Source organism: Lepidochelys olivacea, assembly GCF_965140295.1.
Source record: "Lepidochelys olivacea isolate rLepOli2 genome assembly, chromosome: 2".
Lineage (NCBI taxonomy): Eukaryota > Metazoa > Chordata > Testudines > Cheloniidae > Lepidochelys > Lepidochelys olivacea.
Window position 1 is genome coordinate 230,495,075 of NC_140412.1, and position 24,029 is coordinate 230,519,103.

General features: G+C 42.8%; 1 protein-coding gene and 1 long non-coding RNA gene across 3 annotated transcripts in view; one reads left to right on the forward strand and one right to left on the reverse strand.

The window, feature by feature from the left end:
- The window catches only part of LOC311516694, a 41,323-nt gene that overhangs the window by 7,588 nt on the left and 9,706 nt on the right, over positions 1 to 24,029 (forward strand). For both annotated transcript variants that reach the window (XR_014710485.1, XR_014710486.1), the window contains exon 3: positions 21,959 to 22,076. This is a non-coding gene — a long non-coding RNA (uncharacterized lncRNA). The remainder of the gene's footprint in view (positions 1 to 21,958; positions 22,077 to 24,029) is intronic.
- Positions 627 to 24,029, reverse strand: part of ST8SIA6 (ST8 alpha-N-acetyl-neuraminide alpha-2,8-sialyltransferase 6) — a 41,591-nt gene continuing 18,188 nt past the window's right edge. Inside the window, exons 5-10 of the mRNA XM_084621028.1 lie at positions 17,227 to 17,371; positions 12,006 to 12,118; positions 9,763 to 9,855; positions 7,018 to 7,490; positions 2,467 to 2,539; positions 627 to 1,372 (exon numbers count right to left, since the gene is read on the reverse strand). Of these exons, the coding sequence (XP_084477154.1) occupies positions 7,022 to 7,490; positions 9,763 to 9,855; positions 12,006 to 12,118; positions 17,227 to 17,371 (820 nt within the window). The 3' untranslated portion in view covers positions 627 to 1,372; positions 2,467 to 2,539; positions 7,018 to 7,021. The remainder of the gene's footprint in view (positions 1,373 to 2,466; positions 2,540 to 7,017; positions 7,491 to 9,762; positions 9,856 to 12,005; positions 12,119 to 17,226; positions 17,372 to 24,029) is intronic.

Below are 24,029 nucleotides of genomic sequence, written 5' to 3' on the forward strand. Positions count from 1 at the left end.
GGGGGAGTCACAGGAAAGGCAAATTTTGGGGGGAAAAACCCAAAGTTTTTTCCAATGGATTAACTCCTATAAATAAAAAGGCAAATGGAAGAAAGATTCTCTCACTTCTGAAACCACCAGGATAATGAAGTCTCTTGGTGTAACATGGGTCTTTATTTGCTCTGACTTTTCTAGAGGAAGTAAATCCAGGAAGCAATTGTTCAAAATGACAGATGAAGAGTTACTTGTTAATGGAGAATTCAATGAGATAATCTCAAAATTCTGCCATTGGGATGCATCACTTTTTTTTCTTCTATTTTTGGAAAAATAGTTTGTAACTTCTCTGTCTCATTCTAACAATTTAATTTAATTAGGTATTTGATGTAATTAACATTAAGAATATAAACAAAAGGGCCAAATATGAAGCAGTTATAAAAATGCACATATAAAACATGTGTAAATTACAAATATATTAAATATACTTCAATTTCACAGGGGTGTAGGAATATTTCTATAACAGATAAAATTTAAAGAAAAAACAGTAATTTTTTTTTACACTTTATTTAAACAGTCTTTTCCCCAATACTTTGCTCTCAGCTAAGCTCAATGATTGGAATATTTAAAGTTTAATCTAATGTAGAATGAAGAATTAGTGTTATCTGGTCAAAGATGATATTTAGTAAACAAATATCTGAGATTTAGCGGAATATGTACAAAAGGATAAGAAAATTATATATTTGACTTGATCATTCAATAGACTCCCCAAGAGATCATGGAGATTCTGCTGGTAGCAGAAACGGGTTATTAGAATTTTGTCCTATTCTATATTAAAATCTGTGAGTTATAATGAGCAAAGGAACATCACTTCCTGTAAATCAAAAGCACAGAAACAAAGGCTCAGACCAACTCCCACTAACGTTAATAGGGCTCTTTCCAGTGGGGCCAACTTTGCCTCTGCTCTCGCCCCTATAATCTCCACTGGTGTTTAGGGACCATACAGGAGCCACAAGGGGCCAGGGGAGAACTGCTTCATCACAAGACTAGTTTGGGGCTGTCCATACACAACCCCACCCCCACTACAATCCCTGGCATAGGGCATGTGGCTTGGGGCAGGACACTGGAAGAGCTCTACTGGGGAGTTTTAATGGAACGCATCAGACGTCCTAACTCCTTGGAAGGTTTTATGCCTGAATGTCAGCGAGTTGCAGGAAGAAATGTAAAGGGTGACTGAGGTTTTGCAGTTGGTTTCTTTGGCTGACAGGTCCATTTTGTATGCGGGCCAGGATACTCATCTAGGGTGGAGGAGAAATGCCCATAGTGGTGTGCACTACCAGGGTTCTGGGAGGCACAGCATAGAATCTAGCCCATTGTCCTTAGCAGGAGTTGAACTGAACTGAGAAGAGAATACAATTAACTAAACTGGTTTAAAAAAAAAAAAACAAAAACAACCATAGGCCTCTGATCCTGCAAACACTTACACACATTCAAACAAGTAGTCCCATTACATCCATGAGTTTACTCACAGTGCATAAAATTAAACACATGGGTAAGGGCTTATCTACTTGGGGAAACTGACTAGTGGTATAACACCCTAGTGTGGGTGTAAAGCCAACAGATGCCCATTCTCAGTGGGCAGAATCGAACTGAGGACCTCTGGAGCTCAGTGCATGAGCGTCTACCGCTCAAGCTAAAAGCCAACTGACTGTTAGCTAAGGCTATAGAGCAGTCAGTCTCTCTCTCTCCACCCCCAGCCCTCCCCCCCCCCACTAGAGGGGACAACACCACACCCAGAAGGTGTGTAGGTTACATACTTCCCCTAGCTGAGGAGGCATGTCCTGAGCTTCAGAGACTTCTTCTGAATTGAAATCCCGGACAAGCTCCCACTTGTAACACCAACAGACCCTGGTTGTCGGCGGGCAGGATTGAACCTGGGACCTCTGGAGCTAAATGCATGAGCCTCTACTGCATGAGCTAAAAAGCCAACGGCCTGTTAGCTAAGACTGTAGAGCAGACTCATTTTCTCTCTCTATGTGGTCTCGTGCCCGTGCCCTCTAGTGGCACCAGCACTCTATTGCACAATCCAAATGACTTTTTTCTGCAATAATTACTCTTAGTGGAGGAATTTGCAGGATCAAGGCCTTCAGTAGAAAAAGTTAATTGCCAAATGTAAACACATCAGACCGTGGAGCTAATAAATTACACACTTTTGTCCACCTTGTGAGAAATGAACAAAAATGTCAAAACATTTTTAAATTATAATAATTTGACAAGCAAAAATTACAAATGTCACATAGTGGCACCATTTTAAGATTGTGCTTTGTTAAATTTAACCAATAGTCCAAAGATTTTCCAGATAAATTTTGTTTGCGTAAACAATTTTGATCACAAGAAGTTCAAAAACATAGCAATCACTATGTCAAAAATCATTCACTTTTCTCCTTAAGTGTAAAATATTCCCAAATTATAATAGTGCAGTTTAATACTCACAAATCATCATCATATCAAATCCAATACCAAACTTCTGAGATACAGACAAATTTTCTCCTTTGGAATCACCACCCTGGAATGAAAACAAAAAAACAACAACAAGTGTCACTGTTTCTTGTACATAAGTAAACGGTATATTAGATTCAAAATAAGCCAATTTTTTACAGTTCTTGTAACTTAAGCCTGTTTTGCCTCACACATCTGTATTCAGCCTTATGTTAGACTAGAGTCTCAGACATTTGTTATACAACATCATAGACTCAGAATCCTCAGGGTGTGGAAAGGACTGATAGTGAGCTATCTAGTTCAAACATCTGTTCTCTTTAGAGGAGGGCTCTAAGATCACTAGAACATCTACAGTAGTGGTTATTCAGCCGTGCCTACAGTTAGGCCACCGCATGGTATGCCTCTATCACCTTATCAGCAGCTCCTATCAGCTAAGCAGGGTCAGGCCAATGGGCCTGTACATGGGAGATACAAATATAATATAATATTTCTATGTCTGTAGAGGTAACTTTCAGCGTTTCAGATTCTTGCATTTCTTCTGGAAGATGGTTCCCTCCCCTTCCTGATTAAAGTTAGCAGAAATTAATTGTAAATAAAATTGTTTCCATTTACAATTTCAGATCCATTACATCTATTCTGAGGCTTGCTAATTAGACAAGAACAATTTATTTTCATCCCCATTGCAGCCCAGCTCCAGCATAGCACTTCAGCACATGCTTACCTTTAAGGTGTGTGAGGCGTCCCACTGAGTTCATAGAGTCGACTCATGAGCTAAAAGTTAAGCACATGCTGAAGTGCTATGCTGGATCAGGACTTATATGCAGTACTATAGCAATGGCAGCTGCTGCTAAGGTTGCATGGCTCCATAAGGTGCTATATAGTCTTCTCTAGCTTGGCTGGAAAGACATTATTGCTTGCCTTTTTATCAAAACTAGCTGCCTTTGGACCATCTGACTATAGCTGAAAAGCCCAACCCCAATTATTAGGCTCCACAACCACCACTGACCTCAAATATTCAAACTGAGGCTCAGATGAAGGCATATTCAGCTGTACCTTTCCATCTGGCCCTACCTACCGAGGCTTTGCTAGCATCAATGATACCCATCCCCTTCCTCGCCAAGGAGCAGCTCAACTCCATCACTCTGCTCAGCCCCTCCTCCTTTTGCCCCTCTGATGGGCAGCCCAGTAATATTAACCTGCTTAGCCACCTCTCCTCCTCTTACCTCTGAGGTGGCTCAGTCCTCCCTGCTTCACTCCTGCTCAGCTTCTCTGGTCAGCCACCCACCCCAGTGAGCAGCAGCTTAATGCTATGTCAGATACCCTTCAGTCTGGAGCCAGTCTCCTTGTCTCTTTCTGGCAAGCAGAACTTCTGGCACGTTTGCTTATCCAGGTACTTGAATGAGGCTTCTGAACAATAAGATTTTTGCCAGACTAATTAATTTATCATTTGACATTTTTTCTTGAAGCCAATTCTTCTTCCTGCTATTTCTAAGCATGGAAAGGGGCTATTTTTCTCCTCTGGAACCTATGTTTATTTGAATCCTCCAGGCTTATCTGGTTTAACCAATGAGCAAACAAGACTGCTCAACCACAGAGCCATAGCAAAAATGACTTAGTTATCCAATACAAAATAATCCAGATCAGTGATTCTCAAACTTTTTTGATACCATGGACCAGCTCACTGCCTTCCTCATCTGTGTCAGGGAGATGTCAGGGACCAGTGCTGGTCCATGGACCGGTCATTGAGAAACACTTCTAGATCATTCTTTTAATATAATTCCAGGATTCTGCTGCATCTCTCATTTTCTCTCTCTGTGACAAAGTCTGCATGTATTCCAGTGCAAATACGTGTGTGCCTAAGGACGTGCCTGCATGAGGGTGTATTTAAGTAGATGGAGCTCCCATACTGCTCTGAACTGATTCTACACATACTAGCCATCAGCTGGTGGAAAATGGTGCCGCCCCATTGACATCAGTGGATCTGCGCCAAATTACACGGCTGGAAGATTTAGCCCACAGCATGAAGTGCAATCTTCCCCTCTTCCTGGGGTTTGCCTTTATGGGTGACTCAAGCTGCAATGGAAACATAAACCTCAGGCTAAGCTTTCTTCCTGACTACTCCTTGCGTTTCCTTGACAACACATCAGTAGCCCAAACCATAATTTCCTCTCTCTAATTTCCTTCCCTTATCGCCAGGGTGGGGTTAACAAGCCACACCTGCTACAAGGATTTATCAGGAACCAGTTACCATCTCCCTGCAGGGTTCGTACACCTGCTAAAAAGGGTGGGTCAACAGGAGAATCCTGCCACTTTGCTACAGTATATGAGATCATTGCTCAATTGAGGTCAACAAAACACAGTGCTCATTTACAGCCACAGAGTGAACACTGTGGGCAAGATTATGGCTGAAACCTCTGTGGGTGCCCCAAAGGGGAAGAGAATATAAGTAACCTGCCTCAGTTGCACACACATTCAGGGGACAGACCCAGACCTAATCCTTGTGCTCGCCAGAGTGGAATATTTTAAAAAAAAATTAAGACGACATCTGATTTTTACAAGATCATTTTTTCAATGAAAAGCTTCATTAAAAATTTCAACCATCTCTACAGGATATCTTAATAAAACATTTCACTTCTTTGTTGTTAAAGGATTAGATTCTTTCCTTTTGGAAATACAAGCCATTAAAGTCAAAAAGTTTCAATGTTACGGCAGTGCAATTTACTCCTCAGATTGTTTTTTTTTTTTGCAGTTTACCATGCAAATCTGGCCACAGAATTGGTTTTCAGATCCTCAATCTGTCAAGCATTGACAGTGTTTAATTCACCCATACATATGCTTAAGCTTTTTTGTGATTCCTATGTGCTCCATTCTGATGAAAAATTCATAAATGGCTTCCTATTCGTTTTCCTAGCTGGCATACTTACTATAATTAAAGTTATATGGCATAGTTATCATGGTTAATATTATATGAAGTGCAAACAGGGGAAACCGCAGGATGTAAAAAGCATAGCAACTGTATGTGTGATTACAAAATGCATTATGTATTTCTCAACATTCCCTATATGCCATTCCTTTTTACAGTTAGAAAGTATAACCTAGTAAAGTGTGTACCTCCCCATCCCCCATTCTATTAGGTATTGTAATGTTATGTATAAGCAATCCTCATTCTGTTTTCTTCTTTTGAAGATGGGAAGATATGAAACCACTGGAAGAAAATTGTGCTTATTTGGCTTGGCCCAGCAGTCTGAAAGTTTAAAAGGTAGCAATCTTATCGTTATGAAGCAACTGTGAAATATATATTTGAAAGTGCGTTTTCTAAATAGCACTGAAAACCATTTTGAAATCAATTTCACAGTCTAAGCAGAAGAAAAAGTATTTCTTAGCTTTTGAACTTTCAGATTGCTGGGCAGTTTTCTTTTATATAACTTGAAAAATACTGGAGAAAGATTATATCAGTCCAATTAAAATACTATATTCAGGTCTCATTGTAACCTATTTATTGGTGTTTCGACTCCCATCTTTTGGAGAGTCAAAGCCCTAGTGACTAGGAGTCATTTTGGAGAGTCATAGTGAGTAACAGCACGAGATGTTGAGCTGGAAATTTTGACGTAGCTGAAGGATATTGGCAGGTTGTGTTTTGTCAACAGGTCAAAAGAATCTCACAACCAAATCTTTCCACAGTCAACTGTAATTTGCACTCAAGATCTGGGGCCAAGTTCTGTGCTGCATCTCTTAGGATGCAGAACAAAGAAGATGCAGCCCAGGCAAAGAGGGTACAGTGCTTCATGCCTCTATGATTCTGGGATGCTCTGTGGGCCAGTGCAATCCCCAAAGTAAGTTACAGCAGTCCCAAGAGCTGCTGTAACCTATGGCAGCTTCTCCACTTTCATCAACCAGCTGCTCTGCAGACCAGAACTGCAGCAACATGGAGTACTGTAGTCACTCCCTCTCCTTTTGCCAACCTGGCATAACCACTCTGCAGGGACATGTGAGTGGGGGGCACAAGGTTCCATACACCTGCCATATGTTGCCTCTTCTCTGGGTGAATTTCTCCATGGACTGCTTGGCCCTTTTTATGGTCCCGTACACTGTTGGAGCAGCGTAGAAAGGTTTAGGCAGCACCAGAATCTTGCCTCTTCTCTTTCAGGTGGTAGAATGTGTCGGTCTTAAATAAAATAGCCCACTTTTAATCAAAACAGGACACCTTGGGGAATCCATCACAAAACACAGAAGACTGGCGGGCACAGATTTGGGGCAACAGAACACTATTGATAGACTGCTTTGTGACAATCATGGATGGTGCTGCCAATCCTTCATGTATGCAGCAATGCACCCTTCAGAAGTTGACCATGTGGAAGAAAAAGCTGGAGTTGACCTGAACCTTTGGTACTGTACATGTAGGCAAAGCAGTCAATCCTCCCTCTAACTCTCATAGACTCTTTGGGAATAATGTGCATATCTGGGGAACAGCACCCGGTTGCAGAAAAGGCAGTTTTGCCCTGAAACTTAAACGGAAGTGTTTTATCTTTGAGGAATCTGACGTACCTTTTTAGTCTGAGTCACATTTACCAAACTGCAGCTTCACAATGCCCTTCCCATGAAGTTGGAGAATCTGGTTGTATTCTTTGGGCATCGCGTGGAAACCCGGCTTGGGCAGTTGGTTGTCATAATAGTGGTGACTGATTGGCATCTCCTCTGTGGTTTTAGAGAAAGGCCAGAAGCCATACAACTTCACATTCTCACACAGTTCAATAGCAGCACTAGCAATCATAAAACCAGAAGATAATCGGTATGCTTTCACGCCCTTAGTTCTCCAGAACTGGGCTAGACTTTTCAGGTACCTGGGATGAAAAAATATCGCCCTCTGTTTTGCTCTGAACTCTTGTAGAGTGTGGTATACTTTGAAAGAAGCAGCTGTGTTGCTTTTGAAGGAAAACGCTGGCAATAAAAGGAAAGCATTTCCATAACTTGCAATGTTCTCCAGAAAGGTCACCTTCTTTTCATTCAGCTTGTTGTATCTGTCAAATAAAATGACTAGTGAACTTATCAGTTTTAGAGGGAAAAAATGCTTGAATTCAATATTCAACAATTTATTATTGCAGGCCAGATTTTCACAACTGCTTGAGCATGTAATCTGTGAGCACTATTACTACATGTACAGATTAAATGGCAGTAACTGTAAATGATATGATCACAGTTTTGCATGTGCTATTATGAAAATCTGGTCTTATATGAATTATTTAATAATCACAAATTCACTATGCAATTTACTTAATTTCACAGGAGTTGCCATACCAAATCAGACCAGTGGTCCACCTAGTCCAGAATCATGTCTTCAAAGGAAGGTGCGAGAAACCCCACACATTTAAAAATGTGCACATTAGCATATACCATAAAAATCTTTATGCAAAGTGGTCACTACATGTGTGATAGCTGCTTTACAAATGTAGGCTGCAACCATGCAAAGACTTGTGCATGTGCCTAACTTTAAGTATGTGAATAGTCCTCATGGAGTTAAAGTTAAGCACACGCTTAAGTCTTTGCGGAATCAGAACCGTAGCTGCCTTTTAAATACTATTGGACTGGTTTTCCAGGCTGATGACACCCAAAGCTCTCACTGACTCAGCACTTTTGAAGATCAGACCATACTTCTAATGACATGAGATCTGGCAATTCAAACTGTTGAGCCCTCCAAAATTCTGCAATATAAGAAAAATGGTCAAAGTGATTTTGCTTTGGGACTTTGTTTCAGCCCTGCAATAGTTTTTACATCTGTACTGTAAATGCCTTGAAAACACAGTTCATAACAGAATGGCTGATATAACTTCAACTACAGTGTTGTGAGAAGAGCCCCACACTTAGCTTGCTAATTAGAAGGGATTAAAATTAGAGCAGTTCTCTAGACAACCCTTTCCCTCTCCTCCTTCTAAGGCACTTCCAGCTTGCCCTGAAAAATACAATCATTGAAATGGCCAAATCCCAAAGTCCTGACTCATTTTTATTGAGTCCTTATGAAGGTTGATGCTGTTAACTTAAGTCGAGATTTGCCTGAATAAAAACCGGAGTAAAAAACTTAGTGGAACATCATGATTAAGCCCAAGAGCAATAAATAGCTTCGAAAGCCATCAACGAAACTACCTTCTTATGCTAAACCTCTGCTTTTGCTTTTACTTGCAACCCCACTGAAGTCAATGGGCAAAATTCACTGCTGGTATAAGCCACTAATACATCTCCATTTACATCAGTAAGGGTTGTGAGCGCATCAAAAGTGGAATTTATTCCAAAGACTCCAGCTATCTCCTTGATTCAATGACAAACTTCTTTCAGAGAGACAAGATGGGGAGGTAATAGCTTTTACTGGACCAACTTCTGATGCTGAGACACACAGAAGCTGGTCCAATAAAAGATATTACCTCACCCACCTTCTCTCTTTCTAATATCCTGACATATATTTCTAATATCTTTCTAATATCGAATATCCTGACATGGCTACAACAAAACTTCAGTTTTCTGTGTATTCAATTGTTTTCGTCTCACTTTTAAGCCAGAGTCAAATTTGTCTGGTTGGTCTGTTTGAGGAATACAGAGAAGACAAACTGTAAGATGCTGTAAGATTATTAAGCAATAAATATCAACATACCACACTGATTCATTTGGCAGATAAGCACTAGCTAGAACAGCTAATGGCCCAATGTGAAACTGAAGGTTATACAATAATTAGCAAGTTCTAAGCAGACTTTTGTTGTTGTTTTCTTCCCAAAAAGGGGAAGCAAGCAAAACACTTTGGAGGAAAAAAAAGGGAGATCTACTTTGGGTTGGATTCTTTAGTGTTCAGACAATGCATTACAGAAATTTAGGCCCCAATTCAGGAAAGCACTTGAACATATTCTTAATGATAAGTCCCACTGATGGGCCCTAAATGATAGTCAATAAGCAATAAGCTCAGTTTTTTGCTTAAGGGCTTTCCTAAATCATGGCTAGAATGCCAGCTTTAGAGAATGAACTTGAGATGAGAAATGCTGCTGTTGCTTCTGGTTAGGAACATGTGGTGGGTGCAAACAGAGGTACTGCTCATCTCTGTATTGACGACTCATTTCTGTCCAAAAGGACTTGTTTAATGGGCTTCCATTTGCTTGTATGGCTTTTACCTGGGAATTAAGGATCACTAATGAAGTAATCAGAATGCATTGCCCACCGTGATAGCTTCCCAAAGGGTTTAATAACAAAATCTAAAGCATGTCCAACAATTAAACAACATTTCACAGGAACAAAAATTGGGGTGATACTTACTTCTGTGCTATGATACTTGGATTAACAGTCACGAGATTTGTTTTATTGCCAACATCTTTGCTAACACTTCCTGTGGTTGGGGGAAGGTTACACCTGAGATTTAGAAACAGTTATTTAAACAGAACCCCAGCACAAATGCCCTGCTGTTATTCTATGCAAATTCCTCGACTGCACCATAACATTTATATGTCACCTCCCTCTAAGCACCCGAAAAAAATAAATAAATATTAATGAACCCTTACTACATGCCTGAAAATAAGTATTTAACCGGATTTACAGATGAGTACACTGAGGTACAGAGTGTCACATTTTCTCCAAATTACACAAGTCAGTAGCCAAGCTAACAAAAACCCAAGAAGTCCCACCTCCCAGTTCCCCTGCTCTAACCACTAGACTATATCCTGCCACTATGTCCTTCCAAGATAAAGTAATGCAGCTCCTCTAAAGGTTTTCTGTAGTTTTGACTAAAAACAGTGAGATTAATACTAAAGATGCAATTGGCATAGTGATATTATTGCCTGCCTCAAAGATGAAAATGGAAAAAAGTATCCAACTACTAATGCATTCCAACTACTGATTCAGTAGTAAATACTCAATTTCTATTAAAGGTAAAAGAAAAAAGTTTTAGTCTGAATTATGTTTACCAACACTTATGTTCTTTAAAAACCTGCTACATTTAGGTTTAGCATCACTTCTATTCAAGCCAATCATCTAAACTAGACATGGCAAGGCTTCTCTTTTGTCTTGTTTACAAGCACAGATGTAAGTCAAAAATAAGAAAGGTGACAAAATCCAGTGGAGATGGGTGTGGACTCAGAGGTCTGCCTGCAAGGTTGTTGCTCATTCACATATTGGAAAGTTTCTGGTGGAGAACAAAGTGGAATTTTACTTCCACAACCTGGAGTGAGACTCAAAAGGAATCTCTGCCACCCAAGCTCAGACCCACGGTGTCAGGTGGGCTCGAGTGCCCAAGCTGCCACCCAAGCTGCAACATCCACACTACTATTTTTTGTGTACTAGCTCAAGCCTCACTAGCCCAGGTCTATCTACCCGGGCTGGGAGGCTTGCTCTCAGCTGCAGGATAGACATACCCTTAGGCACCTCAGGAGGCAGTTAGGTGCCTATAGGGATTTTCAAAAGTGCCGAGGTGCCCAACTCCCATTGGGAGTTTGAGAAGCTATTTAGGTGCCTACCTTTAAAACCCTTTCCACTCAGCATTGCAAGGCCTAAAAATCTTAAAAAACCTAAGCCCAAGGCCCCAATCCTGCAAAACATGTAACCATCTGCTTGACTTTATACCTGTGAGTAGTCCCCTGAATGTCAATTGGTAACATTTTTAAAAGTACCCAAAGTGACTTAGGCTCCTACAACCAGTTTTCAAAGATATCCGAAAATGCCAGTAAGGGCCTAGGGGATTTTCAAAAGTGCTCAAGAAGGTTAAGGTGCCTGGCATGAAGACTAAGGCAAGGGTAAGCATGTAACATTTAATGCTAGCTTGGGTCACAATAAAAAAAAATCTCTTCTCCTGATCAAAAGAAAAATACCCCTCAACCCTAAATGATGCTCAATAAGCAAAAATTGGAGTTTCTCAGAGGCTCAACCCCCAAACTAGAACACATCCAGGTTCATACAGACTCAGATTTTTTTGGCAGAAGGGACCATCGTGATCATCTAGTCTGACCTGCACATTGCAGGCCACAGAACCTGACCCACCCACTCCTGTAATAGACCTCTAACCTCAGGCTGAGTCACTGAAGACCTCAAATCATGATTTAAAGACTTCAAGTTACAGAGAATCCACCATTTCCATGACCTGTGCCCCATGCTGCAGAGGAAGATGAAACCCCCCCAGGGTCTCTGCCAATCTGATCTGGGGAAAAATTCCTTCCCCACCCCAAATGTGGTGACCAGTTAAACCTGAGCGTGCGGGCAAGAGCCAGTAGTTAGACACTTGGGAAAGAATTGCTGGCATTCCCTGAAATCGCAGGTGTGTGAATACATGTGCACTTTTCTCTGCTTCTGCTCTGTTCTTATACGCACTCAGAGTAGCAAAATTTACAGAGCAGAACATGATGCGTGGCTATTGTGTTGAAAAATGGGGCAGACAGGCTGAGAGGATGGGGATGGTGGGCATGTCCATGCCAACTAACCATAGCACAGCCATTTGGTTTACTTTTTGGCCTACCAATCTTGACAGAGTCCCTTCAAGCACTCTAATCCCAATAGTGTTTAGGAGCTCTTACCTAAATACAAAGTCAGACTTATCGATTTCAGCTCCGCAGCTGGAGTTTTTCAGAATGCCCCCATTTCCAACCACTGCACAGTGCTTAAAAGGATAGTCCAAAAGGGGTGGGGACTGAAAAGAACAAAAAGAGCATGAACCGAGTTTGGGGTAGGGTGTTTTTTTTTTTTTTTTTTTGGCAGTTCTAGTATATGGAATCAGAACGAGAACTACTTGCAGGCTAAAGCTAGTAAATTGCAGAGAACGCACACAGAATGCGGTACAGGTCTGCCACAGTCAGAGGTAACAGAGAGGTGCAATGAGTAAGAATGGACTGTGAGCTGCTATCTTTGCTTTCAACAGTTTGGGGAAGTCACTTTGCATTGTTAAAATTGAAAAAAAAAAAGATAATAACTTGCTTTGTTTGTTTCTTTCCTCAGAACATATTTGATATATGTTTACCATATAACACTCCTGTTATGGACAGTATCCCCTGAGGGACACAGGGTATGTCTACACTGCAATGTAAGCCCAGGGTTAGCGGGACTCAGGGTTAGTGGGACTCGAGTCTACTGACCTGTTAAGGAATCCTGGGTTTAAGCATCTACACTGTTTTTAAAACTATGTTAAGACTTTTCTAACCCATGCTTCAAATTGGGGCTCTGGCATCCACACAGCTACACACAGACCTGAGCCAAACCAACCATATCCCAGAGTCACAAGTGCTGCTCTAGCCCTCTGACCGTGATGGACTGTGGGAAAACAACTTTACTGCCCACCCTTCCTATTACAGGAAGTCTGAACAGCCTGAGCCTGTCGAGCAGTCATTGTGGTTTGTGCATTCCTAATGACTGGAGCCAGTGGCATGGAGGAGACGCCTTCTGAAGAACTTCTCTTGCTTGTACTTTCACTTTTGTGACTGGCAAAGCATCCATGAGGCACTGGTGGACATTTCAGCAGCATTTTCTGTCCCACCAAAGGTACCGGACGGATTTCCTGATGGAGTAGCAGGAGGAGTACCCTGGCATCGCAGACTCACACTGGCTGCTGCTGCTTGGTACAACTGGCATAGCCACTGATGCCCCATATGTAGACCAGAGCTTCTGGCACAGGGCCATGAGCACATTGTCATGAATACCTGGGAGGACCAGCAGTGGGTCCAAAACTTTTGCATGAAGCAAGCTACATTTCTGGAGCTTTGTGAATAGCTTACCCCAACCCTCCTGTGTAAAGAGACAACTGAAGTCATCCTTGCTGGTCCAGACGCAGGTTTCTATAACTGTCTGGAAGCTGGCTATTCCAGACTGCTAGAGGTCTGTTGCCAACCAGCTTGGGGTTGGAAAGTTGACTGTGGGTAAAGTGGTAGCAGAGATCTCTGAGGCAATCAGGTGTGGGGCTCTTTGGTGGAGGAGAGGGTTTCAGCGAGGAAGCAGACACTTGGAAAGCGGCTCCTGGAACAGAAGCGGCAGCTAAGGGAGGACAGAGCTCAGAGAATGGTTTCAGCAATTCCTCCTGCCGTTGCTCCAGGCTTCCATCCCTCTTCTTCTGGTACTGGACCTGCTGGTCTGCTGTGTCAAGAACATTGATCATAATGTATCATGGAAATGCTTTGTTTGGAATGGCCCGTGAGCAATTCCTGATGAACAGCAGGCAGTAGAGGTGGAGTGGCCTGAAACAGGACAAGAAACAGAGGGATACTGTCTAAAGTAGTTCAGTGGAGGAGCACAGAATTAATTCTTGTGGAATCGCAAGGACATAAAACGATACATTTCGAAACTGAACCGACATGTATTGTGAAGGGGATGCTTCAGTCCATATTCTCTCTGGCCACAGCCTGGTTATTTGCAGTTACAGCACCATGGTTAAAATTACAACCGTTTTCTGTTTTATAAACATTTTATAACAAGTGGCATATGGAGCACATATGTGGGGGAGGATAGTGCCCTTGCTGCAAAGGCTTCCCCATCATTTCAGGCCTTTCACACTTTGGAGGACATAAAACTCCACTTGTGGTGCCCTATTGCCACAGGGAGATGTTATTCCAAGCTGCTGGTGGGAAACCTGCAGTGTATGCAGCAGAAGTAGTCAAATCTACAGTGACGGAACAGCACATCTGTGAGTGGAGTGGGCTAGTCAGCTACTGAGGTTGCCCTGGAAAATATACCCTTCCCACAGTGTAACTGCATATCTGGAGTTCCTGCTTCAGGAAAAAAGTTATCAGTAACCAGGACTGGGTCTGAATCCACGAGGGAATTAACAGGATGCTGTGTTAGCTCACACATGGCTGTGCCCAGTTATTGCTGCATACGGAACTCCACAGCCTTCTGCCTCCCTGCACCCACCACAGTTCTGGACAAAAACTGACACCCCACTTGCACTTGGGAGAAATAATTTGGTGACCCACAGACTGCATTGACTACCTATGACTGAAATGGACTAGATTTGGAAATAGAAAACCGTTTTTTTCCCCTCCTTCTCCTCCCCCCCCCCCCCCCCGACAGTTTTCACTGTTTCCAGGTGGCTCCACAGAGCAAGGAGGAATGATTACGGAATGGCAAATTTCAAGCCCTTACTACTGAAAGGAAAAACATGCATGACCCTGACAAACATCTGTGACTACAGTGAAAATACCCTTTACAGCTGTTTATGACTGACTGTTTGAAATTCCCAGTCTCCGTTTTGAACTCCACCTGATTGGAGGGGGCGGGGGAGAGAAAGGGACACCAAGGTGCTGTGATACAATCCATATTTAGTGAACACACACTGGTAGCCAGGGCTGATCATAACTTGGGCATTGCTTCTAGAGCAGAAATCCCTCCCAATACTGTAATAAACTGTAAATCAGAGTCATAAACTTACCAGACTCCAGGGTGGCTTCTGTCTCCACCAGGTTTGCTGTAGACTCAGCAGTGGACTGTTCTCAGAGGGGGAGAAATCAAACAGCTCTTCTGAGTTGGGACCTTGAATTTGCTGTTGATCCTGATACACAGCCTCCTCTGGGATTGGTTTCATAAACAGTCACTTTATGCACCTCTCTTGAAGCCTGCTGCTGGCTCTCATCAGTCCCCATCCTGGATTCAGGGGCCAGCAGGGCACCATCCCAGCTCACCAGGTTATCATTCATGGTTGGCTCCATGCTGGGTGCAGTGCCCCGCACACGGTCAAACTCCTCATAAGACATCCATGATGTTAGCAAGTTGCCCGAGGTGTGGTTCTTGTCTCTGGTCTTCCAGTACTTGCTTTTAAGCCTCTTACTACGCTCCCTGCACTGAGCACCCATCTAAAGCTGCCAGTTTTTTTTAAAGCTATCTGCTGGTACACATGGTCATTCCTGGTACATTTGCTGAAGTTCGCCGTTTTACTGGCCTTGCACCAGAGATTCACCAAAATTGGGCTGTGCTCCCGTGACCATGAAGCAGCACGATTTACAAAAGTCTTGCCCTGCTCAGTCTCCATTGCAAACCCAGGAGGCTCTGACAGTGTGCTGGGAGCTTGGTGTTCAGAAGAGAAGGGGTTAACGCTGACCTGAGCTGCTACCGTACGCCAAGTGGGGTGACTTCCATTTTCAATAGAGTCGACTGGAAATTGTTGAGATAGCAAGGACTAAGGAGGTTGGCCCATAGAATTGTGGGACACTTCTGGTGGACTCCCAGGACAAGACTGAAGCAAGGCTGCAGCTACACTGCAAAGCAACAGAGCTTGAACCTGGGGTCCTGGCTTGACTTGTGCTCAGACCCTGCAGCCCTGAGAGTCCTGGGACCCTAGGTCCATGCAGTTGCAGTGTAGATGCAAGGGTGGTGTGTTATATTTGATCCTGAGCTTAAGCATGGAACTGCAGTGCAGATATACCCTTAGTGGGACCATGTATCTAGGGAGACCTCCAGGAACTGCTAGTGCCAGGGGGAAACTCAGGTGCCTAATGTTATCCTTCCCCTTTTCTCAAACTGGCTATGTGTGCTGGGAGGGAGAAGGAGAGAAACAGGAGAGGGTGCCATACAGGAAAGCAAGGAAGTGTGTGAAAGCTGGTAAAATGCCAGTCCCTACAGAAATTTCTCTCAAGACAACACAATAAAAGGGCTTTGTCTGGAGAACAAAGGCACCTCTTTGATGTTGGAGAAAGAATTTGTTTTTTGTCACTCAGTTTCACTGCAGAAACACATTGTATTTGCAGGAGACAGACCCGAGGCTAAACTAGTCTGGCTGGGATAGCCAGTGCATGTATCTCTCTGATATCTGCGGATATGTACAAGGCTTGATTATCCTCTCACTTACCCTAGTTTTACACCACTGTAACTATCTACTTTAATGGAATTACTCCCGATTTACATCGGTGCGAGAGGAGGATCAGGTCCATAGTACTTGAGCATACATAAGAAGAAGGTGAAGAGGTGTCAAGAGGAACCATTTGTCAGATACACTCAGGAAGGGAGAGGCACATGTGATCCAATGGGCAATGTTCCTTTCTGTGCTCCATCCACAGAGGATGAGTGTCTCTAACAGTCTCTTTAGCTCAACCTGTAACAGTCATGTTTTCAGTTCTAGAGAGGTCTGGTTCAGTTCCTGAGATCTGTCACACAGTAACCGGGATTAGCATGGAATAAAAGAATACAAACCATCTATTGAAGACTGAAACTTTTCATAATCACCTGAAACTAGGTGTGAGAAGAGCAATGTTAATTTACACAATGGCCTTCAGTCCATAGACCTGATCTGTTGCCCCTGGACTAGAAGTACTGCCGAGGCACATCTGGCTGCTGAGAGAGGTTGCAATTTGCAGTGTTCTGCAGTAACCCCTGTGGGCTGAGCTACCAGTGGAGTTCATAGATACTAACGGTACGTCTACACTGCATCTGGCAGCGAGCCTCCCAGGCCAGGTCCACTACCAGGACTTGTGCAAGCGTGCTAAAAATAGCTGCATAGACACTGTGGCTTGGGCTGTGAAGTCTGTGGGGGCTGAGTGGGCTTGAGAGCCCACACTCCAGCCCAAGCTGCAACCCCTACACAGCTATTTTTAAATGCATTGGTGCAAGCCCTGCTAGTACAAACCTGTGGACCTGAGCTGTGAGGCTCTCTTCCTGGTTCAGTGTAGACATATCCTAATGGGAGTTCCAGCCAGCCCCTCTCCTTTGCACAAGAAAGTTATCAAGAAATAAGGAGAGAGTGTGGGAGTGTGTGTGGTGGGTCCATCCTCTGAAGAGCCAAATAAAACAGCTCTAGTTCTGAAAGAAAGAAACTGTTCTTACCTCAGGCAGCATCCTAAAAATGTCCTCTGTGATGAGGAGAGTCTTTTTATTGTCCACCTCATAACTCATGTTACTTCCCAGCGCAGTATTGTTTTGAGAAGCAATAAAGTTGTGAACAGCATCACAGCAGGAAGCTAGTTCTAACCTGCAAAAGACCAGTGTAGCTAATGAACGATAAGGAGGTGGCAGAGAACTAGAAAATAAAGTCTGTTTTTAGTTAATTTAGTTACCAATAAAGCTGTGTGAACCTTTCAGAATGACTTTTGTACTGGTTACAAAACAAGTCAGGGGAAAACAGCTCAGCTTTGTCAACAACGATTTTACGGTTTGTGGCAAACCCAGGAAGCCCTTCTCTTTCCTTGTTTTTCCACTCCCTCCACCTTTCAGGAAAATAGGCCACAATCACGCTTATTATTGTTATAAATTAGTACTACAGAAGCACTGCGGCCTCATCAGAGACCATGGCCCCACTGTGCAAGGTGCTGTACAAACATATAATAAGAGTTAGTCTCTGCCCTGAAGAGTTAATCAGATTTCAGCAAAAATGTAAGAGGTGGGTGTAACAATCAGAAGGGATGGAGAGAGAGGATGTGGGAACAGTGAAAGGAGACACCTGGTTACGTAGCTCAGCTATGAGAACAGCTAGATGGTTGAGCTAGTTAATGAATGATTAATGTCTTCCACCACTCAGCACAGTTCTGCTGTGCAAGATTTAGCAGATGTTAAATAAATAAGATAGATATCTTCCGTGTTTGGTGGGTGTGTGTGTGTGTGAGAGAGAGATAAGCCAACAAAACATCTAATCAATAGGGCAGCCTCCATTTAAATGCCTTGTAGAAGGATGGTCTCTTGATTGTCCAACTCATAAAACTCAGTTTATTTCTTCAAGGGGCATGTGTAAATGCTAAGCAATATTATTTTGAAAAGCAGTAAAGTTGTGAACAGCACCATCAGAACTCTGAAATCTGCCATTGATCCTGCTGCCCTTTGTCTTATTCTGGGATCTGATACACCTCACAATGCATCATGTTCATGATACTGGGGAATCATTTTGGCCCAGAACTTCAAAAGATACTTCGGAGCCTAATTCCCACCGAGGGTCTGGGCCTTTATCTCTAAACACTTTCACCTCACACTTCCAGATTGTCAGCCTGTGGTCAGCAGTGATAGCCTTGGAATGTCAGACTGAAGGACTAGCGGATGCTGCACCTGGACACAACATGGGCATCTCCCAAGCAGTAGAGGCAGCATTGATGTTTGTTGCTGACTGAGAAGGAACTTGGGCAGGAAGTGCAGATTTTAAAGCCTGGGGTCTTCAGCATAGTCCCGTACCCCGTGCATGCGTATGAGAGGGGGGCGTTTATAAGTAAACAGATTCCCCCAAAAGTCCCAAATCAACTCTAAATAATTACTAAAATGAGTAAAAAACTATGTAAAAACAGTAAAACAGCTAAATACTATAAAAAAAAACTGCACACAATTACACTCTTTTTAAAAGGTGCACCACACGCAAGAGAACACTAGTAGTTCCTGCATGATCCAGGTCAGAGTGAAAAGGAACTGGAGACGTGGTCGGTCTGCTCCACCCTTTATCGCCTCGGACGAAACCATGAGGCGAGACAAGGGCGCATTCATGAATCAACGGACACTACTTTCAAGTTCTCCAGCTCTGGACGCATGGTGCACATGCGTCATCCTTCAATGGAATACTATAGGGACCATCACTCAAAGAAGAATTAGGTGAACAGTTCTCTGGTGTGCTCTTAGAGCACCACTACCCTTACTCAGAGCAGATAGTATGGTTACAAAATAGTCTGATATTGTCTAAAAAGGAGTTATTAATCCTAGTGTAGAGAATCTCTACAAGACCTTGTGCGCTGCTTAAGCCTGACTTAGCCCTATGTTCATGGTCTAAGCAGTGAAAGGGGCTTTATTGGCCTCTCTGCAACAGGGTGATTTGGTTTTTTGAAAACAGTTTATAATTGGAAATTTGAGACACTTATCTAGAGTTGGACCGTTGGATCAATATAATTAACTGTATTCTCTATGGGAAATTATGAACACAATTAAATATTTTGCTGCTTTTAAAATAATTATTTTGTAATTTTAAATTGAAAGACCAGCTGATACATTGACTTTTAAAAGTCTGATTTTTCTTAAGTTATCTGTGAATTGTTGCTAGCTGCTGACCCCCAACAAAATGATGGTTGCAGTTATCTACAACCTACCTGGATGCAGATTATCTTTCTGTGGAGAAAGCAGGATGTGAGGAGGCAGTGCCCTCACAAACAGAACTGTAGCTCAGGGAAGGACAGGTTCCTGATGAGGAACAAGAAAGAAAGTAAGTTGCCAGGAAAAGGGCCACATGTAGGGAAAGATATGGAAGGGAGGGCCAGAGGCCCAGAGTGGGTGCACAAAAATGATGGAGAAGGCCGAAGTGGCTGTGAGGGAGAAGACATATGAGAACTCCATGGAAGGAAAAGTGTCTCAGTGGCAAAGCTGAAGGGTACAGCGACCAATATGGAGACGAACCAGCGTGCAGTTAGCACTCAGACTCTGGGGAAAAAAGATATTGGGAGAGTCTGCAAGGCAAAAGCTACATGAAAAGTTGTTAGCAACAGAGCAAGCATTACAAGTAGCCATAGAGACATGCAATTTCAGAAGGAGAAACTCAGAAACAACATGGAAGAGAGGGGTAAACTATTTCTTATGGTAGGTGACCTAGAGCAGGATGACCTGTGGAGCCAGCTCCAGAGGAGAAGGCATCCATACCTCTGAGGGATGTAGTCTTTAAGGGGAGGGTGTGTGACTGGGTGTCCACACCACCAAGGCCTAAAGGGGTATATTAGGCCAATTAACCTATAGGCTGCATCTGCAGTGCTAAGGCCTGATTGCTGATGAAGGATAAAGGTCTGCAACTTGAATTCCATTGGCACAAATGAATAAAGCCTAAAATCACTAAAGCAAAGAAATTGTGAAGCTGCATCTTGCTCAAAAGAAATGTGTAGGTATGAAAAACAATTATAGCTGTGGAGGTACCCAGCTGGGTTCTGTAGCTTGTTGTACTAACAATATACCTCTTACATGAAAAATCTTTGAAGAATGTTAATGTAGTAGTTAATATTCAGGTTACCTAGGGAACCTGAGACTAAAAACTCTAGATAGAGAAGCCTGTGGGGCAAAAGCAATCCACCCTACAGTAGTTTCCAAAGCTTTAGGAATGAGCCTTCTGGGAAAAAGCAAGGCTCTTTCACCCATCTTTTTAATGTTTGCTGTTTCACTGTAATATCCAAGAAGAGTGAAGTCTTGGTTTGGTTAGAACAAGCATAGATTGATGTAAATCTGTAAAAGCAGGAAGAATTCAGGTGGTCTTTAAAGCGGAGAGGTTAAGAGTTAGGCTAGTGGAGTTGCCATGCTTATGTTTTAATTGATGCTAAAGAACAAGGGGAATAAGGCTGAATTTTGAGATGAATGGTCTCATAGGAAAATATTTCTGATCAAAATTCATGTAGTACCAAGTATTGGAAACCGTAGAAGTTTAGACACACTTTTCCTTATTTCCTCAGTCACTTGTCATCTGCATTCCATTCAGCTGTGGTAAAACTATATCACAAGATACTACAGCTGTTGGTATCTCTCTGCCATAGCGAGCTGGAAGACAGAATAAGAAGTAGGAACAGCTGTGGGGATGGATGATATACCCAAGCATGTGACACAATATGCCCCCCATTGGATGCACAAAGGCAATAACCAGAAGACAAGTGCCAGGTGTGCCGTGCACTCCAGTGGACAGTTTGAACTTGGTGGAAGTGTTTTTAGCACAGTGTAGACAGACACCCTGAAGTGGAGAGAAAGAACACAACACTTTTATTTACCTATGAGGCCTGGGCAAAAATTCATCATACAAAGGTAGGTAGGTAGGTAGGGGTGTGTGTGTGTGTGTGGATTTGTTTAGTGGCAGTCATTGACTTTGAGAGATGTGAGGGAAGGACAATTCATCACACAGCTGTCGGAACACTGACCACTGGTTGAGAACGAGGACAAGTCCCACACAAAGCTGCAGGTAAAAGTCACCACTGAGCTCTATACAGTACGAGCACTCACTGGGACAATGCTGAAGGAGAGCATTCGGACAGGGGGGAAAAACAAGAGTAGTAGCAAGAAAACTATAGCCAGCTTATACCCTGTGTTCAGATCTGCAGCATAGAATTGCCAGCTGTTACCTTTTGGCCAACCACTTAAGTAAATATTTCTCCCTTCGATCCATACCTGTTCCTTGTACTAATTCACTGCCCCGCCCCCTTGTTTGTCTTTGGGTCCACTAGGCTGGAGTCATCTGTGGAAGGCAGTAGAGCTATGATACTAGGAGAGATGCTTGCTCAACATTAGGCAGGGCTGTTTTCTAGCAACAGAGGAATTGTCGTACTGGAACCGAGCAGTGATTTATCTACTCTAGTACCAGTCTCTGACAGCCGCCAGTACTAGATGCTTCAGAGGAAGGTGCAACAAAGCTCAGAGCTCAGTTATGGAATAAGCTATGCATGGGGGAAGCTTTTTTCAAATCTCATTAACTCAAGAGTAGTTTATGCCTGGAAGCATAAAGATTTACATCTCTTATAAAAATGTATTTTATTTTATCTATTCTATTCTTCAAAGCTGCAGGGAAGTGAAGTGATCCTGTACAATACTAAACATGCCTGTGAGGTTGGTAAGCACTATTTCCATTTTACAGATGGGCAAACACAGACACAGAGAAGTTCAGTAGTTTGCCTGTGGATACTGTGGTCTGGCCATTAAAGGACTCCAGTGGATTAGGCACGTGAATGGCAATGTTAATCCTCCTCCTGACAGTAAGTAGCTGCATGACCTGATTCATGTCACATACCTCTCTAAACTGAGTTTCATCATCTGTGAAATGGGTGTGACTCTATTTACCTAGCTCATAGGGAGGCAGAACGGAGCAGTATTTGTAACATACGACACAAGTGACATGTACTATTCTGATAGAAGCAGAACTCAGTAGTTCCTTGCTCCCAGCCCTGTGCTCAGTGCATTGGGCCAGTAGCCTATAAAGCAGGAACACGTGGACAAACAGAAATATTAATTTAGACGTAGAAATAGACAAATGTGAATTTATAAGCAAAAAGCAGAACTTTGACTTTTCATATGCTTCAGCATGAAAAATTTCCACTGTCCCCAAATTCTGTGAAAAGTCTAAATACCAGAGTGCAACTCCTTTCCTATCCAACATTACACAATGTGGTGCTATTCCTCCCCTTCCTGGCTCAAAAAACATTTCAATAATCTCTTAGAGCTCTGTTCCCCACACAACTCTGCCAGTACATCATCATTTCTAAGCTGCTATTCTAGTTCCAGGTCTCTTGCTCAGTGATTGATAAATATACCAAAAATTGTGTGGTGGGTTTTTAAGGTGCACACATTTAGTTAGGAAGCAATGTACTGAATCTTAAAGGAAAGCATATTTCCTCTGATGTGCTAAGGGATCAGAACTTCTGCAAGATTCTGAAGTGCTGGAAGAGCAGGATATCTATAAAATTTTAATATCCGGCTTCTTGAAAAGAACAGAAAGGAGAAGAGATTGAGATAAAGAGAGAGTTACTTGAACACATACACCCCACGCATGATAATCATCCAGCCACCAAAACAAGTTAACTTATAGGTCAGTGATCACATTATATATACATTAGATGGGGGAAGGGAACTTATTTCCTAAGCTTTTAGGAATTAATACAACTGTTACAGTAAAAGTCAATGGGCCCAAATTTCAGTAAGCCTACCCTAACCTAGCCCTAGGGTAGAAGGCCATATAATTACCTTAAGTTTCCTAGAAGGCTAGTGCATCCCAGAGTTTGCACCTCTGCATACTTCTGCCCTGATCTTTGCAAGCTGACAAAACTTGTGAGCCTTTGCTGCTCATTGTACATACTTCTGGTCAGGAGAAAAAAAAAAAAAAAAAAAGACGGCTAGAGCAACAGTGAGGATGCTCATAGACTCCTCTTATGCTGTAACAAAATGACAGGATAGAAGGTACCATGCTAGATTCTTCTGGAACTTATTCCATTTAAGGGCTAGAACAGGAGTGGAACGGGAGGTTCTGGTGGAGACAAGCCTGGAACAGGGAGAGGTTGCTCTGGGATACATCTGCCTCACTGGCAGGGCAGAAATAGTTTGTAGAGTGGCAATTGGGCCGCTCTGAAGCGGCTCTCTAGGTAGTAGGCCATAAGAGAAAAGCATCAGAGCACAGCAGCCTTGACTGTGGCTGGGGAAACAGCAGATAACCACAGCCTCCCCTCCAGCCTGTTCTGCAGGCATATTATTCCTGCCCACCCTGAGTTATGACTGAAAGGGTCTGAAATTAGCATGGCTGATTTTGCCTAGAGACGTGAACTTACATAGCTCCTTATTATGCTCTAACATCTTTGTGCCTGAGGGGCCTGATTCAAACCCAACTAGAATCAATGCAAAGACTCTCACTGGACTTCAGCGGTCTTTGGTCAGGGCCTTAGCACCGTACATTGTATTGGCTCAGCTACAGGAACAGTGTTGGTTAGTTAACCAATGCTTCACGACCAGCTATGGGAGCATACCATTTCAAATTCTCCACAAAAGGATGTTTCCACCCCACACACCCAACAATTTTTCCTTAGCATGATGCAATTGACTTTAGTCAAACTGGATATTAAAATCCCAGAGCTACCTAATTCTAAACAGCTGTAAGGGAGGTCACATTTTTAATCATCTTGCCACATCATTGTAGAATAATGCGATTGAAGAGTTTTTCC